This window comes from Electrona antarctica (genome assembly GCF_951216825.1).
Source record: "Electrona antarctica genome assembly, chromosome: 7".
In the NCBI taxonomy this organism is placed as follows: Eukaryota; Metazoa; Chordata; class Actinopteri; order Myctophiformes; family Myctophidae; genus Electrona; species Electrona antarctica.
This window is the reverse complement of record NC_136812.1, coordinates 19,518,880-19,542,761: the sequence shown is the minus strand read 5'-3', so window position 1 is coordinate 19,542,761 and position 23,882 is coordinate 19,518,880. Positions and strand designations below refer to the sequence as shown.

Genomic DNA, 23,882 nt, shown 5'->3' with positions numbered 1-23,882 from the left:
AAGAAGAGTACCATACCATCTACTAGCTAGCTGTACTTTCCAGTACTTTACTGACTGGTGATTGAATACTTTGCATAAGTACAGTTCAATACAAGGTCTGCTAAGAGGATTTAAAAACCAATAAAGCCTATGGCTTGTTTCCATTGGGGTCCTTCATATGCAATTCATCAGAAGACTTATTTTTACTTGTGAATGTTATGCCCCACTGCTAACTCCGAAGACGCCAGCCATCGCCTATCATTGATAGTTGTGGACATGAGCAAAGGCAGTAGGCTACATAGTACATACAGTTTAATTAAGGTCAGTTTCAAGCCGTGCTCTTTGAACGGAATCAACCTATTAATAAACTTCACGTTGATTCAATTAAACTAATCTAGTGTAATGAAAAGCACGCATTTCATATTGATGATATACCGTTTAAATGCCGAAACTCCAGCGCAATCACAGATGCTGTACGTGTACGTTTTTTTTTAAGACTGTCGCCTCAGAAAGGTTGAAAATCAAGCTCCCTTGGCAGCACAAAGAAAAGCAGAGGTACTAGTAGCATTGGTGCTATTGTGGCTAATTTACACTTCGTCGACCGTTTCGCTGGACAAAATTACACATTTTCAAATAGTTAAAGTGTTGACTTGAGCCGCGTCGACACTTTAGTCACATGAAAATACCTGATTTTTAATAGGAAAACACGTCATATTCGTCCAGCGACACGGTCGTGCGACGAGGAATAAATTAGTGTTAGCTCGCTAGACGACAAAAGGATAACGTTTGCTGACGTCGACGGGAAACCTATCGTCCCTTTCGACCGAATTCCAAACCCAACAAGTCCATCTCGGAGGTGTACTGTACACAATACAACAGAGGCGATTGAATCTACATCCCCATCCGTTTAATAAGAACAACGCAGTGTACTTCTGATCGCCAGTTGAGATAGCTAGGTTAGCATAGCAGATAGCTGCTGGCTTAATGACTTGGGGTACGCTCGTTCTGGTCGCTCAGCTCTGCCAAGGATATTGGCTTTACATGAATGCCATGCAGGGCATCCGATTCAAACAAAACAACGTGAACTCCAGGTAATCCGATTCCCATACCGTGGAAACAAAAACATCAGATTAAATTGCAACTACCGTCTGTACAGTCAAGACGAGTGATTGTGTTCACAACAACAACCGTATGGGCAGTTGTGTGGCATTTCTTTAAACGTCGCTGCCATTTCTAAACATCTCTATGCGTCTCTTTAAACTGGGTCACGAATGTAGATCTCAAATGCACGCCAGCAGACTGGGTTTAACTGCGGATACAGTAGCATACAACTCCGTCGGCGCTAGACCAACAACCGGGGTACAAAGTTGCCCAAAACGTACGCTCCTCTAGGAGAGGCTGCCTAGAGCAACATCCACTTAATGATCACTGCCGATGTGTCGGTTGCGCACGGCTAGACCCGTGTAATAACCCCGAATTACACTTACCACTTAGATGTTACTTATTCGTAATCCAGGCTCCGCTCAAACGCGCCACTCGACTCCAATATTCGGCGTGAAATGGCGATAAACACCGAAATGTATCCAACTTATTCTTCTCAGTTGTTTTCTTCACTTCCTGATTGAGACGCTGCCATTTTGAATAGACGAAAGCAGATATTTCCGCTGGTGTCGTCACGAAGTACCCCCCGATTCCCCCCTGTTGCTCTCCTAGTTGCTCTCCCGGACCTTGGAAAACGAAGCCAAAAATAGTAAACTGACTATATGCACATGATGGAAATTATTGCAGAAAATTAAGCTGCACTTATGACAGAAAGTCACATTCAGTCCAAGACATCTGTACTTGATAGACAGGTTCTGTTCTGTTCTTTGTCTATATAGAAGTGTCTATTTGTACGTCTCTAAATGTTTTGATGAATTGAACATGGTGGACCCTCCCTCTTGTAAGCAAGAGGGAGGGTCCACAAGATTCGATACTCCACCAAGATACCCATGTACCTGTGTAGATACTTCCTTAATGTTAATGAAGTCCACACCCACAACACCAGAGGGAGTGCTACGAATCATGTTCAACCCAGATTCGGCACAAACAAGGGACTAAATTCTTTTCGCTCCTATGCCACCAAAATGTGGAACGCCCTACCAACAGTCATTAAGACATGCGAATCCCTTGACTCCTTCAAAACCGCTCTCAAAGGGCACCTACGGATGGCTGCAATTCGAAACTGGCCCCCGTAAAATCTGAATTTACCCAGGGTGAATGGACTAAGCTCGACGAACTTGTAAACAAGTAATATGCTTAATTGGGTCGTCCACTCACAGTTAACAGCCTTTGTATTGAGCTTGTGCTTGAAATGTACTGTAATTCTGCAAACTGTTAATAAATATTTCAATCAATCAATCAAAAGGTTGTCAGGTTCCCTAAACATGTAGGGAGAACTAGTCACATTTTTCTTTTCTTTTTTTACTGGCCTCTATTTAGCGTGTTACATTTATAAAACCCATTCTAATCACCCGTGAACAATGAGGTGAGCATTTCATGTGCAACATAATTACATTTACAGCAGATGCAGACCAGTCCAGGACCAAATGGTTCCTAAAACGCTAAAGTAAACAGAGGACTTGCACAATTTGTCAAAATACATACAATTGTGAGAAAAAAATGCTTAATATAATGTGATATGTTAATTTAATACTTCACTAATTAAACTTGTAGTCTTGTACACATAACAGTATTGTGTTATAACAAAAGGACTTCTGGGACTTCACTAAAGTAGTAGCGATTGCAGGTTATGGGACATAAGGGAACAGTGGGTCCCCCACTATATTTATTTTATATATTAGTCTATTATTTTATTTCATTTTATAGCGCATCTACATTTATTTTACAAAGGAGGGGCCAAATACGTGTAATAATTTGTTTTGTATTAACCTACATTTAAGTGGTCCATTTCACAATACAGAAAAACATACTTTCCCAGAATGTGTATAGTGCCTACGTTTTCAGCAATGATTTTTAACATATGACATGTAATATATTATAACATGTTATAACATGTAGCCTAATGGGTTTAGAAATCTGATCTGATTAGATTTGCTGTTTTATATCTTCTTATGCTGCTGCGCTTTTAATCTTGTTCTGTAAAGTAACCTTGCTTAGAAAAGCACTATGCAAATATATTCATTATCATTCGTTATGACATCACAGCTGGCCTCCAAGTAGGCTCCACTGAGTAGGCCTGTACTCTGACAATGGGTTCAATGGGTAGGCCTATATGGGTAGCTTTCGTTCCCAACGGGCATCGCCCTATAGTTTATTATGATCAATGCTTAAGACAAAGATACATAGTTATACCGTGCTCAATTTGTAAAAGTGCCCAATTCACCAGTGCGAGGGTATGTGCATGCCATGCATGCATAAAGTGAGTGGCAAATCGAGTGGCAAATGTAATCAGATAGGACTTTTCAGTTTGGATGTATGGCTGTAAAGGCCAGAAAGTAGTTTTTTGCCACTCAGTAGGCATTCTTGCAAAACGTCTAGGTATGATGATGATGTCAATTGACTATTCACCTGTACCCACACAAACCAGGGATTTTCAACCTTTTTATACCAAGAACCACCACAGAAAATATGTCTCTCCGTACCACCATAATAAAAAATATAGGAGCGTAGACCTTCCCCATCGTATTCAGCTATTAACACAGGGGGAAATGTAATTCATTATTTGAATTGTTCTGTTTTTGTTCCATTCCTAAGCCAATTTTGCTGCTGCTCTGACGAAACTCTGTCTAATCAGCACAACTAATAATATTTCGAATGCGATTAATCCGTTTTCAAAACTTCTATTAACGGCTATGCTCATTCCATCATGGCTGGAGAGCCTATTTCAACCAATGCTTGGTCAGAAGAACTACCAACCTAACACTGCACTACAGAAAAAATGTTGTCTAACTATACTATATGTAAAGTAGAACTAGTCATAACACAAACACATCCGCAATTTTATTTAGTTTGAAAGTTGAGTACCGGCAAATGCATTTGAATGTGTCCTGAAGGCTGAAGTTGATGTCAGATATTATATTAACTTATAGCCAACTGACTTCATTTTGAAGTATAACAATTTTAGTAAGAATTTGCACCTCACAGATGATAAATCATGCACCTGCAGACTGCAACATTCTGCCAGGTGTCTACCAGAATCAAAGCAATGAAATAAAGTGTGTTTGTTCCTTCTGCTCATTTACTGACAGATATTATGCATATTCAGCTTCACACTTGCCTAATTTGTTTATACTGCAAGATCAATAATTTTTCCTCATAAAAGATAGTGTAATTTATCATCAGACTATAAATTTGTATGCTCAGGCTCAATGGGCTATGATTCATTACATAAAAACAAATATCAATGGCCCTGCACAAGATGGGATTGATTTATAACTAGCCTAATAAACAATTATCAGCATAGGCAAACTCATAATGATGTCTTTAATGAAGAGTTTGGAGCCGTTTCCTAGTTTAAACAATGACGTTTACATCCACACAATCCCTACTCTCAATGGGGGTATGGTATGGCTTAGGACAGGGTGAGCGCTATCTGATATTAACTATGTTGATAGCATGACACCCCTGCACGTGCTGCATTATCCAATAACCAGGACTACTAGAAATGTATATTTGTATATCTGCAATTAAGCTTTGGTTTGCTTTTATTTTGATTATCATGTTAAAGAAGTAGTCTACTGTAGACTACAGATATGTGTAGACTCTACAGTATCTGTTTATCCTCTTCCTGGTTGTTGTTCTCTTTTTGGCATCAATCCGTCCACTCTGAGTTATTGAGCGATAGCTACTATTGGAAGAGCTCCAGTTGTTTCCAGTAAACACAGTCGGACACTGCTTTCCTGGTATAACAGTCCCCCTTTCCCCCACAAAGGGGGTGGTAGGAGCAGGGTATTGGCACAGAGTGTGTCAGGGCATAATGAAGTACAAGGTGGGGCTCATGAAATCATTTGATAATGTATAAGATATATACGGACACTGCTTTGTCTGCCCCCTGTGTATTTATTGTATTGTATTGTTCTGAGTATAAAAAAGGACACACCTTTGGAATAGATGCATACCGGTATGTGCTCTTGTGCTGACAAATCATGCAGGATCTGGGTGCAAATCACTTCTCTTATTAAGCTAAGTCAGATAAAGCTGTGGATCAATTCAACAATATCATATGCTACCTGTCTCACATGTCATGTTTGCATTTTGATTCGTAACATTATTTGTAACATAATGGGTATAACAGTTATAGCCATTAACTGTACAGTAGGGCAGGCCACGCTCTCCAGTCTGAGCCCACCAGCAGTGTTAGTGTGGCTGTAGTATAAAAGTTTGAATTTGGCGCACTCTACAGGAAGAGGTTCACTACAGGCTTTAATTTGTTTAATAACTACAGCTGATGCAATTTAACAACTTTCAACCTAGCATCCCTATTTTAGGATAGCCTGGCTAATAAGCCAGACTCAAATCACACTGTCGTGTTTGCCAACGGCTGATTCGGTCTGGCTTATTAGCCAGGCTAATTTTAGGAATGTTTAAAGGCAAAACCTTCTAAAGAATGTCTGTCCGTCCGTCCGTCCGTGTGTGTGTGTGTGTGTGTGTGTGTGTGTGTGTGTGTCCGTCTGTGTACATCTAATCTCCGGCACCGTTAACCTGGTCGATGCCAAATTTTGCACACACTCCCTGGATGCCAACGATGAACCTCTGCCCCAAATCTTCCAGAACGGCCTGTTATAGCGCCACCAGGAGGCCAACTTTTGAAAAACACATTTTTTTATATTAATCCTTCAGATTCTGTCCAAATATCCCGCAAATCTATAGTCATGTGTTCAAGATGGATCTAGTTTTGTTTTAGATCAATGGTGAAATTAGCCAAACCACCAGCTCAAAAACAATGCAATGTGTTGCAGTGAGCTTATAGATCTGTAGGCCTATCTGTAGCCTATAAAGAAAAAAGAAATCATGTATAATCCTAGGCCTACTCATGTTATATTATAGCCCTATCATACATCAGTTCTATGTTCCCTCAAAACTAACACTAACCCTAAACCAAGCCTAACCCTAACCCGAGGGAACATAGGCATGACCCTGTTAAGGGAATGGAATCTAAACCCCCATAGTACTGAACTGACAAATTAATTCAATATTGCGATTATTTCCCTGCATGTCATGTGTGTAAATCCATTGACTGAAAATAGAACATGCAATAATAACTGTATATGTAACCATCCAGTGTTGTAATCCTATACTTAGCCTACAGCACATTGCCAAACAGAAGAATGTGACTTTAAAGTGAGATTCTTCATGAACTGGAACACACTGTAATAGGCTACGACTTATGTAAATCTCTGACAAATTGCACAACTTGCACCAAAAAGCTTCTTTGTCTTTGGTTTATATCCCCCCTGTTAAGTCTGTGTCTGCCTCAGACCTGCCATATGTGATTAGACCACCAAAAGACTAGCCAGACGGTAAGGGCATGTTCTGTTTTCTTTTTCATCCATCTGATATTTTTTTGCACTTGGCACTAAATTAAATCATATAATTTAATTACATTTTCTCTTACAGTGCTGAGAATGATCATGAAATCAAGTTTTTCTTATTTGATGCTTTGTTAGTCCTAAGTCCTACGTTATATTGTTGTTGATTTCCAATTACATGGACATAAAATGATGTATTGTGTTTTCAGTTGTGCTTGGAGTTCAACTGGGAAAGGGTGAAGAAACGTTTTTAAGAAATGGAGACCTTAGTATTCTTATTTTCATTCTCTGCACTTGGTATACTTTATACAATGAATACCAATCCAGAACTCCAAGAGTAAGTTACATTTTTATTTTCCTATTGCTCTTTCATAAATCAGCTCTGCAAGGGGAACAAAAGAAATCGATAAAACGTAACTGAAACGTATTGTGTACATTAAATGTAATAATGTGTTGGTGCAGGTGATGCTCTTAGTATCATTTCATAATAGACCGTATAGTTTTCCACCACTTGAGGACACTATAAGCTCAACATTTAAGTATTAATACCAATTAATTTCCACGTGCGTGTGACAGCATGTGAATAAATCCCTGGCCATGTTGAAACAGCTAATGTTCTCAGTTCAAACTGCAGATATGGCGTTTACAAATTCCTTCTTTCGTTGTGTGTAAATCCTGGTAGCGAGAAAAGGTGTGTCAAAGAGCCCATGGGAATCGAATAGTTTAAGTTCATACAATGCGGTTTATGGGGGGTTATCCGAAAGCTCAAATTGACCTTTCATTTATCATTCAAATATGCTGTACATTCAATGTAATCAAATTTAATTTTAAATGATGTCTTAAACCTTGCAACTGATGGGCAGTGTGCAGCAGTAACGAGTGTAGTTAAAAGGTAAGGTTCTCCCTGTACAAACCTCTAGTCTATAACGTTGCTGACACTTTTTATGACTTGACAATCAATAGACAGCACAGAAGAGTTTGATAAATTGCTCCTGACAATGCCTTGAATTACATTATGCCTGGTGCTCTTCCGCTCTGCAAACAAACAGAATTGTGTGCATAAATCTTACTGTGGTGTTGAATTGGAGATTGACTGAGGAGCTTCCCTTTGGCCTCACAACATTTGCTTGGCTTTTGTGTGCATAGATTGTACATTTCTGCTAAAGTGATTTTGTTTACCAGGGGAGGCCTTGAGCACATTCATCTTTTCCATTGTACGGCAGTGGTACTTTTGACTGATAAACATGGAGGGCACAGTTGTACTAACATGGCCAGGCCCATAACTTGCTGCTTTCCACACCTTGGCATGATGGATTATGTCTTCATCCACTTGAACACATCTGGAGCAACACAGTAGTAATGGAAAGCAAAGCAAAGCAAAGTTACTATATTTACCCAGGGTAACTGGACTAAGCATCAGATACTTGTTTACAGCCAGGCCCTGCTCATAGAACATTTCATGGTAGTGGTTCAATGCCTTGCTCAAGGGCACTTCAGCAGTGGTAATTTTAACGTGCCGGTCCGGGGATACGAACTGGCGACCTTCCGGTATCAAGACCGCTCCGCAAACCGTTCGGCCACCGCTGCCACCTGGAAGGTTCTTGGTGTAAGGATGTCTTTCCCATTTGCTGGGGTTCTGATAGAATTATAGCCTACCTCCGTTATTTGCCAGTATTGATAACCATGTGCAATTAGGATGATAAAGGCTCCATTCAGGATCTGTATTAAAAAAAAAGCAACCTTAGATTTATTGGTTGGATGAATCCAATTTGAGACCACTGTCTTTCTAGGATCCCTGAGGACCAGAAAAATGTACAAAACTAGCAGGCTCACAGCCGTCACTGGAGACCGGCGTCTGTCACTGTCTTTTCCCTCACACCTCTGCTGCATTTCCCCCCACTGATACACACTTGGAGTGCTGGCATAATTATCTCTCTCTCTCTGTATTCCCATTCATCATTGTTCAGTAATTTACTACCACAGAGGAGACTGCCACAACTTCCCAGGGAGAAACTAATTAGAAAAGAGAATGAGGCAGAAAATCAGAGGGAGATGGGTCCTCTAAAAAGTATAAAATGCAAGTGCTAATGCTTTATTAAAACATTTAAGCCCTATTTAAAAAAGAAAACTGAAATATCTTATCCACAAGCTATGAGTTTGTAAATTCTCTATTTTCGCAATTTGTGAAGATTTTTGAGAAAATGTTTGAAAATTTTAAATCAAAATAAGGATGTCAGATTCAAAGTGGTAACACTGGTGAAAGTCTGTGGATAAAGTGCTATTACACTTTATAGATAACAATAGATAACATTTTGTTCTCTCCTTCCCATGCAGGCCTTATATGATCTTGCACGTTGGAATTGCTGTGTTGGTCGTGGTGTTTCTGTTCTACTTCATCATCACTCGAGGAAACCCACCTAAGGATGTTTTATTCTTTGGTATTGTATACAATACATTTAGTTTTATAGTGGCTATTTTTAAATTCTGCAACGTTCTTGGGTTGATTCCAGTGCCAAATAAAGGTTTCGAGAACTTTCTCTTACTCGCCGTGTTGGAACGAGAGCATGAATAGTTTTCATTGTGTATTCATCACGTAGTAGAAAGAGGCTTACACTGATCAGGCTCAGAGAGAAGCTAAACCCAGACTGGTATTTCTGTGGCATATTTCTGAAATGTGCTCCACCCTCTCAACATAACCACTTAAGTAAACACCAGATCTGTATTATGGGGAAAACCTTTAAAAAAATGTGCAGATCTACAAGCTCACAACAGAACGTGTTGTGAACTTGTAGCTACTTTCAGAGAAGATATTTAAAGTTATTTAAAGTTGAAAACAGAGAAGTTACTATAGTATAGAGCCCAGAGGGACTCCAATCAACCAAGTAGGGGTTAAAGTGGTTAAGTTTCCTCTTACATCACCACCACCAGTGAGTTTCTGAGAGTCTACATATTTGGCACAGTGTGCCTAAGCCATGTGAACTCCTGACAACTGTACAACACTTATTGTAATAGCGCACAAGAGCTGTGATGTATTTGTATACTAGAAAAATGTGCTCTGTGGAGCGCAGATCTCCGCCAGGCCGGGTTGCCTACCCAGAGCTGTGTCAGTCATGGGGTACATCTACATCTTGATCATGACCCCAGAGAGAATGTGTACTGACTTGCGTGAGTTTCTGACCAAATCTGTAGGAGCAGTAATAGAAAACGCTAAATTATGGAAAATCTTGTTAGGCAGAAATGGGTGGGACCTATATGGGCGGTTGCATGATTCAAGTAATCCACGGAAAGAAACGGATTGAAACTTCTTGGTCACATGACTCCAGAGAGAATGTGTACCGATCTGCTTGAGTTTCTGAGTGTCGTTTGCCATTTGTGCGTAAACGCCATCCAGGGCACCTGCTGTACTGAGATTGAGTGTCTGTCCATGTCTCCACCACGTACAGCAGCTACTGATTCTGCTGTAGCCACAAACAGTCATCGCCTATGTCAGATTTTCACACTCTCCTCATCCCATACAAGGCATTCCAGGCACTCCAGGCCATTGTGTAATTAGAAAGCAATTGAAAATTAGAGGAATGGGTGCATCCCTCTTATGCACAGCTTTCTGTGTAGGTGTGTTTGTAGCACAGAATGTGATGATTTGATGATTTGATTGGCTGGGCACGGCATATGATGTATGATGATGTACGATAAGAGTGCCCCTCACTTCACACAAGTGTGATTTTTTAATTAATTGAATGTTAGTTTCTAAGGATGATGGACTGGACAGAGTGTAGTGGCACAACTACAAATATAATATTCCCATTTTGATGACATAATTAATGTCATCCTATGCTCTCTTTTGCATAGTAAAAGAATAAAGTTCACACACTTGGAACACTATGCATGCACACCTCTTATAATGGGAACAAGGATTCATCCATCCCAGCACCAACCATGCCTTGACATATCGTACATACATGTATGACTACTTGTCAAACTATTATCTCCATTTCTAGCCAAGGGCACCCTTGCAAACATGCAGCCGTGTGGCCAATGCCAGTGGCTATGCCAATGGACCAAAAACCGGTGCCTGAGGCCATGCCAGTGATGTTATAGACTGGAGAACCAGAGGGATGAGGTCAGCGATTTGTCTGGCTTTTCTGTATGAACATGTACAGAACCATAATTCCCCTCCTGTCTCCATTGTTAGTCCAGATAAATAGGACAGACAGTGACCAGCGCAACACTATAATGTGACACCTAATGTGATATCCTGCCATGTTCAGACCACAGATCTTCATTTTACAAGGACTTTTACAGCCTTTCCTACATTATTAAACCCATTTCTCATATTGTATATATATGTGTAAGACACATTTCAAACTATGAACATGTAGATCGAAGTAAATTGTCTGACTGTTATCCAGCAGAATATGCATTATACGGTTCACTTTGTGTACCAATAGATATTAAAAGAGATGCTGTTAGATATATTCTATTAATAAAATTAGACTCAAGGACAGAAACGCAAGGATTACAGTGATGTGGTCTGCCCATTTTACATCAAGTGCCATTTGTAGCATACTTGTGTAGATATCATCCAAGGCCTTTTCCTGCTGTACTGTGTTGCCAGCACAAAAGCTCTCAGGGAATTTAATGGTTGAGAAATGAGAACAGTCCATACTAGCATATTACCAGCTGTTGTCTGTGTTTAGTTTTGGCTATCAGCAGATCCACTCCGTTCTACCTAGCAGTCTTTGAAATTTCCACACTTTTGTGAACTATAAAGCTATGGTACAGGGATGTGAACTTCTAGCTCAGCTGGACACTGAACCTGAGGAAAAGTCTATTCTCACTGGCTCCCAGCAAGTATTAATCTGCCTCCAACCCACCTCACTGCTAGAGAAGACATCATTATCTCCTGACACAGCCCTTGAAGCCGCTTTGTTAGAGGGAAATGTTTTAAACTAAACAGTATATAGTTAGTAGAGCAAGCAAATAAGAGGATGAGGTTAGAGAGGGAGAAAGGTGAGGTGAAGGGTGATTTATATTTGTGAGTCAGTGTTGCACACCAGAAATGTTGATCTAAAAGCTCATCCAGCTTGTAGAGCTGCTATTTTTGGTGTGTGACACCACACACACAACAAAGTATATCAAGGCCTTGAGAGAGCAATATCGCAGTAAGCTCATTGGACAGATGTATTCTTTATTGTTAAGGCAGACAAAGCAGATTGAGACCTTAAATTAAAGAGAAATTATCAAAAACATGATCACACTCTGAAATATATTTTGTTCAAACCATCTGTAAGCTGCTTTAACACACCAAGATGATTGTGCTGAGATGTGATGTACAATATTTTACACCCAAGGATGCTGAAAGACATTACAACACAGGCACTTCCTGTGTTGTAATAGTGTTTTCAAAACAAACCATATTTATTTCTGATGTCTATGATCTTTATGATGTTATACTTATACCACTTATGTCAATCTTTCTTTCCAGTGTTTGCAGAGTTCTCGTTTACATGTATCATTGACTTGACGAGTGCCTTGGAGTATGATGGCATTATTTCTGGGTTCATGGAATTCTACCGGAAAACGGTGAGTTTCTTACTGTCAAAGCTACACTTAGTTAAAGAGACAATATATTGATCCAAACGAGTACGTTTTTCCTGGACTTACAATAGCCCATTGCAACAATCATAGAAATAGCATTATCTTTTTTTATTCTTCCATTAACAATCTGATGTTTACTTTGTTTAGAGCTCATTGGGAATTTAGGCCAGAAAATGGGGTTTTATATATAGGCAACCCCAATAGCGTATGGTGCTCAAAGTAAAACAAAACACATTATATTACAAATATTTAACCTCAGGTTTGTAACTACAGTCTGAACAATGTATGTCAATGTTTTAGGGAGAACCTTATCTGGGCACATCCTATGCCATCATGATGTGTTACTGGGATGGAATAGTCCATTTCATCATGTACCTGATGATGATCAGTAAGATATCAGACAGGTGAGTGCCACTCATTCTGCAGTCTCAGATGTATCGGAGACCTCCGACTTCCAATACGTTTGGTGACATAGAAATTCAATGTAGGACCAGAACCGACACAGCATCAGAACCGACACAGACTTGCATGGGCAGAACTGCATATCAGGATGTGATCAAACGAAAACAAAAAACTAAAGAAAACCTCCCATTCCTTTACATACTTCTTTGCCCAAGCAACTGGGAGTCATTAACCTGACTCCACCAGATGGTGGCAGTAGTGAGTTCCTCCTCCAGGGAACTTGTGAACTCAATAGGTCAGGTTAGGGAGAGGGGGCCTAAAAGAGCCACATTCTGGAGCAGCAGGTTGCCTAGTAGATGCCACCAGACATATTGGTAGATCTCTGATACGGCTGGCTATGTGACATGAGACTACTTCAGGGCTACATTACCCACTTTATCCCTACACTTCAGTCCCCCAGAGCTCTATTCATGGCCCCCTAATTTGTTCTCTCTACATCATATCCCTTTACAAAAATACAAGCTCACATATCACAACGCATTGTGGCGCTTTGTGAGTTCACAGATCTGCTATGTTCACCTATTTTATGATATTCCCAAGTATAGAGACACTAGGGTACACGTGGTATGTGAGCATACTGCATCAACATTGACATACTGTATAGATGGTTGTAGACTAGAGCCTTTACCTGTAGCTATACAGGGCCAACTGGGTTAAGTCGAGTTTAGACGAGAGCTTCAGTAATTCAATGTCCAGAGAATTGTATCATGTCGGATATGTCAATCCATTTATTGATCATAAGCGTTCTTTTCATCAGTCAAAATTATAATACAATAAACTCAAAACAAAAGGCATTGAGCAGTGAGCACCAACCTGCAAGGCATCAAGCTCAGTCAAAAACAGTTTTAGTCCGGCAGCTGACAGGCTTCTTTTGTTTAAAGTGGGAAATTTGGTATATAGACTTTTTATTGGCCTAAAATATTGTCTACATACATTCATGAATCCACTTGCTGACCGGCTGTCAGTATTGAGCAATGTTTTTATAGGGGTTTCTTGTGACCCTACCATTAACATCCTGTGGCAGGCAAAATTGTCAAAAATGTCAAACTTTCCTTATGCTTTAAATAGCATGCGACACGTCAAACTAGGGTTTTCATGATTCTGAATCCATTCCAAGCATTAGTTTTGCACAACAAAACACTCCTTGAGCTAAAAACGGCCAAAGATGTCATGACAAATGCGATGAGGGCAGCACAAATGTGATGAGGTCAGCACATGTATGGCTGTTTTTAGACCACAATGGTGATGTGATATGAAACAAGTAAAACGAAGTAAAACAGGAGACTTCACAATTCCAGGCCTCTGTACCAGTGCAGAGGGTTGGTTTTCTCAGGTGTTGATTCGAGCAGGCAAATCCTATCAAATAATACATAAGTATCCACTTCTTTCACATTGTTTATGCTATTTGACTATAACAGAATATGCAGTGAAGTGAACAAAGACCTTTTGTGGAAGGATTTGTCAGTTTCCTTCATCCCAGACAATATATACTCAGCTGTGGTGAGAAGGAAAAGGGAAAATAAATACAGTACATATTTCCCTAGCTACTGTAGCTAGTCGCAAAAACTGACATCAGTTTGTTAAGTTCAGAGAGAGAAATGCCTGAGGGCTGATACTGTGATGGAAATAAGATCTTGTTTAAATCACCCTCAACCCTTTCCCAGAGGGGGAACAAACAGTAGGCCTCATCTCTCAGGAAGTTATCCTTTGATCCCATACAGACTGTATGCACATTAAGTCCTTGAGCACCACGTTTGTGCCATGTGTTGTCTGTGAAGCATGGGCTGGAGAATTACGGTATAAACTGCAAATGATTATTATTACTGTATTCATAATTAGTGTGTTGTATCTAAAAACAAGTCATCATGTACGTCCATCTGTTTTAATCCATAGAAAGTCCTATCGTACCCTTGGCTTGTTCTGGGCTGGCTCTTTGTGTGCCAACATGAGTGTCTTTATTGCTGGGATCGTCGCAGGTGAGCCTCATCTTGTATTCCTCACCTAACAATCCCAGAGTGAAGGCTTTAATCAACAGAACATCTGCACCACCTTGTAACATCACTGTCAGCTTGCAAACACAATAGGCCTACAGACATTATAGCCCTGCTTGGCATTGCAACCCCAGAACATGAAGTTGAAAACAGACTACAGCTGTGATGTGCAAGTGTCAGAAGATCAAACTTGCCTATCGGCAAAGTGTTTCTCTCTTTATTTTGTTATTTTAGACACATGCATTTTCTCCAGAGACTTAACAGGAAACAAATTAATGACTCTCTGAGAAGTGTGTGTGTGTGTGTGTGTGTGTGTGTGTGTGTACTTGAAAACATGCAGGAGTGGGAGGAAATAAGTGCTTGAACATAAGTTAATGTGAACTCCTTGCTTTTGACAGAGGTTGCATCAATTCACCATGCAAACCTTATGGAAGTGTGATAACAGTTTAAAAATAGGTTGCAACCCTACTATTGTTTGAGAACCAAGTTGGTAGACTTAATGATTCCCATTCCCCCTTATTTCTGGCAGGTAAATACGGGTCAGAAATACGTCCAGCATTCTGGATCAACTTTCTCTTCCTGTTGACGCCTGTTTTGGCCGCCATCCTGATTTTTACACGGTCCCAGGAAAAACAACTTACTGGTGGATACAATGTGAGTAAAGGATATCATCAGTGGAAAGAAATTAGATGTAAAGAAATGTTCTAGCTTGAGAATGTGTGCCAAGGTCACTGGCACAGGTAAATTTAGCATGCTCACAATGTGGTTATCATCAACAATCAGATGTTGATATCATGTTGTTAAACATGTTGATAACCTTGTGCACAGTGAATACACATTTTGTTATTACAAGGCTTGGTTGAATGCCTGATTATGATTGGTCAATTACTGAATTCAGCAGTCAATAACAGACAACAGATGGTGGAGACAACAATCCGCATGCAGTGCTTTCTTTGTTCATGGTAGCCATGTAAACAAACACAATGTCATTTTTACAGCTAAATGTAAGTAAACTAAAGAATGTTTTTGAAAACATTTGAGGCAACAAATAAGCAATGCAGTAACATTAATTTTACAGGAGCCATTGACTATATACCGCAATATACAGACATTGCTTTCTTTTTCTATTTTAGTTTAATGCTGCTACAATATCAGAGAAGTCGAACAAAACATATGTTTTACTGTATGTACAATGCCTGCATGCATACAAGATGTAACAACCTTGAACCTTGTGTGTAGCTAGACTAGAGCATATTTAACCCCAAGTTTAAATACCCACAAGCCAAATCGACTTATTCCAAACTCCCTCCTTCTTCATCATCTGTATCTTAAGAGCACCATACTGAAACAAGCACAATCTTGGAGTTTGACCTTATGTTGGCGTCTCCCTTCAGGCCCAGCAAGCACAGTGCATGAAACTCATCTGGAGGCCCATGGATCTAGCACTGGTAGTGCTATTGATAGGTGCCATGGCTTTCACCATTCTCAGGGGTTTGGTGAGTGAGACAGACAGAATCAATACGTGTCAGTAAAATTAATTCATGCCTGGACTATTTAATTGTAGACAGATATTCATCTTTATGTGTAATATATACTGTGGATATAGTTCATTTGAGCTGTATTAGTATTTGCTGCAGGTTTATCCATGGAGTCGTTCAAAGATTTTTTTTACTACTACTACTACTAGTAGTAGTACTAGTAGTAGCCGCAGCAGCAGCAGCAGTAGTAGTAGTATTAGTAGACAGTAGTAGTATTTAAAGGATTGTTCAATGATGTGCAGATTATTAAGTATTTTTTGTCATTACTATGATTTGTTGGGCATTCAATCATGTTCAAAAAAGAAAATCTTAATTCCAAAACGTCCGGTATGCATGTATGCAGGTGGCTCTTGACTCCCCTCTAGAGGCCTGTTCCATGTACCTGAAGCAATATGAACCCTACCTGCAGGATCCTGTGGGCTTCCCCAGAGTTATGGTGGGTTTTTCTTCTCTCTCTATCTGTACATCTCTCTTTTTACTGTATCACACTTTCGATTTACAATTTGGGCTTTTAGCTGAGACACTCTTATCAAGAGTGACTTTGATTGATTGATTAAATACTTTATTAGTCAGAATACAGTGTGTGTGTGTCAAAGAAGGTCACGCTGGGGGCGTGTTCTCTCCTCTGCATCATACCCTAGGTGGGGTTGGTGAAAGGGCCTTTCTGTGTGGAGTTTGCATGTTCTCCCTGTGTCCCCTAAGTAGTACTAGGTACCCTCACAAAAAACATGCAGTAATCCTGGTCTGTCTGTCTGTCTTGCCCTGACCAGCCAGTGCAAGGGCCTGATGGAGGGGAAAGAAACTGGTTGGAATAACGTGTTCCTTCGACGCGCTACGTCTAATCGGGGAAACTCCCCCCTGTCAGGTGAAAATGCTCATGCATTGAAGGAAGCATGAGGTCAGTCCGTCGCTCTCCCCAAGTTGGGAGAGGGAGTGTAGCGCCCAGGATTACATTAGATATTGAAAAAGAAATTGTGGGATAAAAATATAAAGTAAAAAAAGAATACAGTGTGTGTGTGTGTGTGTGTGTGTGTGTGTGTGTGTGTGCGTGCATGTGTGCATGTGTGCGTGCGTGCATGCACGCAAAATGTGAAATGAGGACGTCTGTGTTGCACAGGGTTACACCGGTCTTGCATAGACCAACCTTTTTCATCACTGATGACGATAAACCACATGCCGTGACGTGATGATTGACTTGCAGCACTGGAACACTCCCACAATAAGACTGAAGGCTGAAGGGCATTAATGATGATTGGCTCTCAGACACTAGCTGGGTTCAACGCAGCTCATTAGAATTCTTCTGGACTACAGGCCTAGGATGAAAAGACATCATTTGGAGCCATTATATGGCAGCAAGCAGGCTTTCATGCACCAAATATTTAAGTTGAAGTCCATGCCAGTAATGACCCTTATGCATAACTTGCAGTTCGTGCCGAGTTTGCAAATGTTTGTAGTGAATCTTTTGAATGTGGGGCTGAGAGTAATATGGGAGATAGGAGAGATAAAGAGACAGGAGAGAACGTGGTTGAGGGTAGCCTGGTGACGCGAGGTTAGGTTGAGGATGTGCCTCTCAGTCTTCCGTTAAGAATCTTAAAGGGTAAGACCACTTTTGCAGAGGTTTGGGTTGTGTAGTTACCTTGCCATGATGTAACTCCAAATGTGGAGACATTTTGTACTAAAAAAATCAGACCCGTCTGAAGTGAGTGGTGCTGTAATGTACTTGTGCTGTACACCCAGCCAGGGACAGACACAGGGACCCAGGGACACACATAGCTGTCTATGGGAGTGGTTGCACAAACAAACTCAAAGGAACCTGGCCGGGTTCAATAATAATGTCATTGCACAGCACGTATTCCTTATTCCACAACTGGGTCCAATAATCTTTACGTCCCAAAGGCACTAAGCACCGCTGTGCCTCTCCGTGCATGACCGCGTTCCTGCGTGTCTCTGTCAATCTATGAATGACTTTGAACCATATGATCCCCCAGGTAAAACTCATCAGCATCAGTTCTCCTCAGTCAAACTCACGACATCACACAGGCTGCTTACCCAACCTGCTTTTGAAATGCCAAAAGCAACCACCTCTGGATGGGAATTGTAATAACTCAGCTGTGACTATAGGCTAATATAGTTACATACAAATTAGAATGTAACACTCTCTGTGTGTGGTCATCGGGCATGTCCAGTCCATATATGGGCAGATCATACGCTCATTTGCGCTGATGACAGTCATGCCCAACATTGTCCAATTCTTAGATGCCGGTGAACAGTAAAGGCGACAGCACAGTTCCTTAGGGTACACCAACACCATTGTTGCATACAGCCCATCTGACAGGCTGGCCTGCAGTCCTGACGTTTTGTGACCTGCTGGTGTAGTAGTCTCTAGTCTGTAATCCAGGCCAGCAGCAGGTTGGTTGGTGTTGGAGGTACTGAAAAAGTCAAAGAACATGACTACCGCAGTGCTACACTGTCTCTACATTGTGTGTAGCATCTGTGGAGCAGGTAGATGATGGCAGATGTTGATGGCTGTGCCTGTGCCAACTTTAACTTTTAGTGTTACTTAGAACAGTGGTTCCCAAAGTGGGGTCCGGGGACCCCCAGGGGTACTTGAGGGAGTTCCAGGGGGGACCCAGCTAAATGATCATTTGGAACCAAATGGACCCTTATGGGTCTGTAACTCTGAGAGTGTACAAATGGAACCAAATGGACCCTAACGGGTCCATTTGGTTCCATTTGTACACTCTGAGTTAAATTAACATTGATTTTACAATATAAATTGGGGTCTCAGAGATAGAAATCCCATTAAATGGGGATCCGTAGCCTAATGCATATCAAACTAGGGGTGAAAATGGTTGAAAATCACTGCTAGAGCCGTACAAATCTTCTGTTATGGGGTCCTTGGCATACCTTTTCAAATGGGGGTACGTAATTAGTGTCAATTCACACACAACACAGTCGGATACACGACTACTGGCGGACACACTACTAAAGGACAGTCAGATATGACTACTGGCAGACACTAAACTACTAAACAGTCAGATACATGACTACTGGCAGACACAAAACTACTAAACAGTCAGATACATGACTACTGGCAGACACAAAACTACTAAACAGTCAGATACATGACTACTGGCAGACACAAAGGTTCTGTCATGTGAGCCCTTCTCAGCACACATGACAGGAGCTAATCAGTAGGCCTGAACACAAAAATACACATTTTTACCCATTTTAACCATTTGGTTGGCAGATTTACCCAGGAGCAAATTATAATTCTGTGCAGCATTCCCCACCAATTTATACTGCAATAGCAGCCAAATACACACCAAATCACACAAAAATCCAAATTAGGAGTGGCAGTGTTAGCTAGGGGCTGGTACACATAGTCAGCTCTAGCCTTAACTCCTTGCTTGGAGCTCCACCTAGGTGGAGGGCCAGCCTAAGACTCTGTTGAGTCCCCCCACCCAACACAAATGAGAACCTCCCCCACCCTCCCCACGGAAATGTTCCACCATGGGACGTAAGAGTTTCCTCTCCCTCCCCATGGTCACACTTACCGCGGTAGAAGGTGAAGGTCTCTCGCTGAAGCCACCAGAATACACTTCTCAGAATGTTGCAACACCATTCTTCTCTCTCCGCCTGCAGTGCAGAGATTGAAACATTAGCAAACAGCAACAAAGGCACTTGAATGAAACACATGAGCTAATAGTAACAGTGGGTACAAAATTATCACCGATACCAACAATACGAACCTGCCAACCTAAAACAAAACCAAGCCAACCCAACTGGCATGATCAAAATGACCCAAAATGTTTAACTTTAGGCAAGGACGAGCCCCCATTTGTTACGCCCCCTAGTCTAGGGTTAGGGGAAGCAACATAAATGCAGAAAGACAACTGCAATAAAACGGAATGTGCATTTATTTACAGCCCAAAATCAGGAATATTTACAAAATATACAATAAACGCAAACAAACCTAAACTAACAAAACCCAACTACAAACATAAGAAACACAAATCAAAAACAAACAGAACTCAAACTTATCCCAAATAAAGAACTGGACAGGATGGTCGTAGGTTGTGGTGAGAGGACAGGGGGACCGATTCCCTGCTGCCCTGAAGCCGACAGTCCTCTGAACAGAGTTGTTTGTGACTGAGCTTTATAGTAGATCGGGTGTGGCCACCACCCAATCCACTGCTGGTGTCATAGGGCTCATCAGAGCCGGCCAATCCGTGGAGAGGGCTAATTCCCCACAGCAGCAAGCACTCTCCAGTAATCAGTCTCATGATGACACAGGTCTCCTCCACTTCTCATCAACTCTCCACCTCAGAACAAAGGAAACAGATAATACCAAATACAAAATAACCTAATTATGGCTGGCCATAACAGGGTCCTTGACATGAAAAAGTTTGGGAACCACTGACTTAGAAGGCACACAACATTTCCTATATCTGACTAGAACTATGATAGCCCTTAGTAAAAGTACAGGAGATACTGTGGCTGACTAGAACTAGCCCTTAGTAAAAGTACAGGAGATACTGTGGCTGACTGATGTTACAGCAAGTGTAATATGGAAATATTTTATTAATACAAACCATCTCTTCATGATGTCAATCCTGTTCTTTTAGATGCTGCACCTTTTCTTCTATGGTGTTCCCATGTTGGGTGCATTTGTTTATGGTCTCCTCAAGCCTCGATGCACATGGATGTCAGACTGGACCCTTTTCTTCGCTGGAGCCGTGACCCAGGTATGAACTTTAGGAAAAAGAGATAATGGATGAAAAAGGACCAGGACACAACATTTTAGTTTACAGTAAATGTGTTTAATACACACCTGTAATGGGGCCATTTGGAACCCCCTCAATGAACCATGAGGGCAGAGGGTACCTGGAGCACACTTTGTAGCAGTGTTTCCAGTGAGCCAACATGCACAATATCAGCACCCTGACTCTGTTTACAATTTACCATTTAGGCATTTAGCAGACGCTCTTAATCCAGAGCAATTTACAGTAAGCAAGAACAACACAAGGCAATACATAGGAATAGTCATCAAGAATCATAAGCACGCTAATAACATAATATCTGTCTAACAGTAGATTATCTGTACAGTGAAGCTCTGAGAAAATGCATAAAATGCAAATACATACATTACACAAGTTTAGCCTTATGTAATTAGATTCATAATTTAGCATATCTGTTTGACCAGAATGGAGCAGAGCCTTAATTAGTATAATTGGTAAGACGGAAACAAGGAAGAAAGAGGCTGAATTTCTTTCCAATATGGCTGCTGTGCATAGAGCCTATATCTGCCTCACCTATCATCTCCATCAGTTGTTCTCACTGACTCGGATGTAAGTATTGATACAAGAACAACTGTCCTTGTCAACTTTCCTTTTCATAATCCAGTTCCTGGAGCCCACACTCTGAAAAGCCAATGATGACTATAATTGATTGAAACCATTATTTATTCTCGAAAAAGCATTGAGGTTCACCCTCATTTGCAGTGCTGCCGAGATCACATACACAAAAATTAAGACAGATATAAAACACAAAAACAAATCTACGAGTAAGGCATAAAGATATAACACACAAGCAGTGAAGTTAAAAAACAATCACATATTGAGGTAGGGAGATTTAAAAGCAGGTTTTCCAGTTCAGACTGCAGATGGGACCTCTAGTGCAAGCCATTCACTTGAACGGATCTGACGAGTACTTATTTTCCAGTTTAGCAGCAATGTGATGTAGGGTGGTAACTTCCCATCAATAGCTTAGATGCTAGCCTAGATCTCCTCTCAGAGAGGGAAGACCAACCTGGTGAGTGCTGTAGCGATGAACTGTATATCTAGGGGTAAAAGAGTGGTAAAGGCAGCATTTCTATAGATTACATCACCATAATCCAAAACTGACATAAAGACAGCTTCAACAACCCTTTTCCTACAGATCATTGGGAAGTTATAGCTTTGTCCGTATAATACTTTGTCCGTCTTACTGTATTGCTATATATCAAACAGACAGGTGGCCTTTCCTCTCTCTGAAGTATTGATCTGGTTTAAGAAATGGAGAGAACAGGACATCCATGATCAAAGCTGAATATACAGGCTGCAGTGTTCAGCCTTACGATTTATGCTTGGTTAATCAAAGGACTCCGGTGAACAGCCAGCTGCTCTATGCCCACTAGCATCTCCTCTGTACGAGGACCCTGTACTGTATACTGCTAACTTTAGACTTTATATAATGACTGCAGAAGAAGGGCTCAAAGTACGTATTCTTCTGGGGGAGGATATGAAAAGTAAAGCCAACTAATGAGCTAACATTTGCGCGAATACAGCACATGACCAAACAGCAGACTGCAAGTGCATGTTAGTGATTAGTTATTACAGCTCTGGGTTTAAAAGTCTGCTCTCCCTCATTTTTACTAGATTCTCTAACAAGTAAAATATAGATGCCTTTTTCATGCTTTGTTTTTTATTACTCACCGGAAGAAATGTGAGACATCAAAAGCTGTATCTCACATTTTTCTGTATTTAAAAAACTAGAAAACAAAACACCCCTCGAGTTCTGCTGTTATGAACCAGCCTCATCTCTCTCTCTCTCCCTCTCTCTCTCCCATCTCTTTCTCCCATCTCTTTCTCCCATCTCTTTCTCCCATCTTCTCTCTCTCTCTCTCTCTCCAGTGTCAGTGGGCCCATATTGGAGGATCACTCCATTCTCATACTACAGCTCCATTCCGTATTCCAGATGAAGCCTTTTGGTGTGTGATGGCAGCTAACCTAATCTATGCAGTTATCCCCAGCTTGTTAGCTCTGCGAGTTCAAAGTGATCCCTACTTCTTCCTGAAGGTTGCTTACTTCCCTGGGCAGACAGGTCTGCCAAACAGCGAGGAGAAAGACACCTTAATCACGAAGAACAAATAATTATTATTTCATGCATTGACGCTTTGTTTCAAATTAGTTGTTTGAAATGTTAAAATATACTATTATTTTTGCTCAACAGCTATGGGTTTTTGTTGTCATTGAAATGTTGGTCTCCAAGTTCCAACTATTTGCTGAAAGCGTGTATTGTGGGCTTGTATACCAGAATTTCTTATTTGTAAGAGTTGTCCACAGGTAATTATTTTCCCTTTCTCTTGCAAAACTGAATGAGTCCAAGTGGACGTTTGAGCCAAATGTCATGGAATTCCATGAAGGCATAAAAAGTGGAGGGAACGGAAACACAAGAGTTGAGGAGGCAAGAGGAGGGTGTTCATGTTTCCAGGAATGAGAAGCATACCAGAAGTGCACAATAAATCCTGAGTGTTAATTTAACTCTGTGTGATGTTCGAGGTAATTGTCAAAGATTGTGAAGGTCATTGTGTGCTAGGTGGTTGTATTCATCATTTGTCTACACTTCCGAAGAAGACACCACTCCTGTCCTGCTTAAATCAAGTCAAGTCAATTTTATTTATAAAGCACATTTAAAAACAGGTGATGAAAACCAACCAAATGCTATTTTCGTGCTCGGACACAGCCAGGGACAGACAGCCAGGGACACAGGGACACAGAAAAAAAAACATCAGAAGACACAAAGAGTAGGGGCAGCAAGTTAAATAAAGGCATCAAATAGGCCTACAATAAAAATTAAGGCATCGGATACAAAAGTAAAAAAAGAGTCCAACCAATTTCCAGGTAAGGATTTAAAAGGCCTAGGAGAATAGGGGCTCCATCTTATGCCATGCTTTATCCTCAAGTAATAAACATTTTCCGTGAATTACGCATTTAGGAGCTTCCACTATGCGTAAATGTTAT

General features: G+C 40.8%; 2 protein-coding genes across 3 annotated transcripts in view; one reads left to right on the top strand and one right to left on the bottom strand.

The window, feature by feature from the left end:
* Positions 1 to 1,599, bottom strand: part of sbno2b (strawberry notch homolog 2b) — a 71,608-nt gene extending 70,009 nt beyond the window's left edge. For both annotated transcript variants that reach the window (XM_079504882.1, XM_079504884.1), the window contains exon 1: positions 1,467 to 1,599. The gene's annotated coding sequence lies outside the window, so the exon portion shown is untranslated. The remainder of the gene's footprint in view (positions 1 to 1,466) is intronic.
* On the top strand, positions 1,021 to 23,090 carry tm6sf2b (transmembrane 6 superfamily member 2b). The gene is made up of 12 exons (XM_079504886.1): positions 1,021 to 1,070; positions 6,443 to 6,500; positions 6,719 to 6,846; positions 8,844 to 8,947; positions 11,995 to 12,092; positions 12,408 to 12,511; positions 14,463 to 14,545; positions 15,090 to 15,214; positions 15,955 to 16,056; positions 16,442 to 16,534; positions 20,727 to 20,846; positions 22,773 to 23,090. The coding sequence occupies exons 3-12, from the start codon at positions 6,767 to 6,769 to the stop codon at positions 23,010 to 23,012; spliced, it is 1,149 nt and encodes a 382-aa protein (XP_079361012.1). The 5' UTR covers positions 1,021 to 1,070; positions 6,443 to 6,500; positions 6,719 to 6,766; the 3' UTR covers positions 23,013 to 23,090.
* Positions 23,091 to 23,882: the final 792 nt, after the last annotated feature.

What these genes read in the sequence shown, in the direction of transcription:
- tm6sf2b (XM_079504886.1), top strand. Translation starts at nt 6,767, where the DNA reads ATGGAGACCTTAGTATTCTTATTTTCATTCTCTGCACTTGGTATACTT. An exon ending in ATCAGTAAGATATCAGACAG is followed by an intron (nt 12,512 to 14,462) that starts GTGAGTGCCACT and finishes TTTAATCCATAG; the next exon opens with AAAGTCCTATCGTACCCTTG. An exon ending in TCGCTGGAGCCGTGACCCAG is followed by an intron (nt 20,847 to 22,772) that starts GTATGAACTTTA and finishes CTCTCTCTCCAG; the next exon opens with TGTCAGTGGGCCCATATTGG.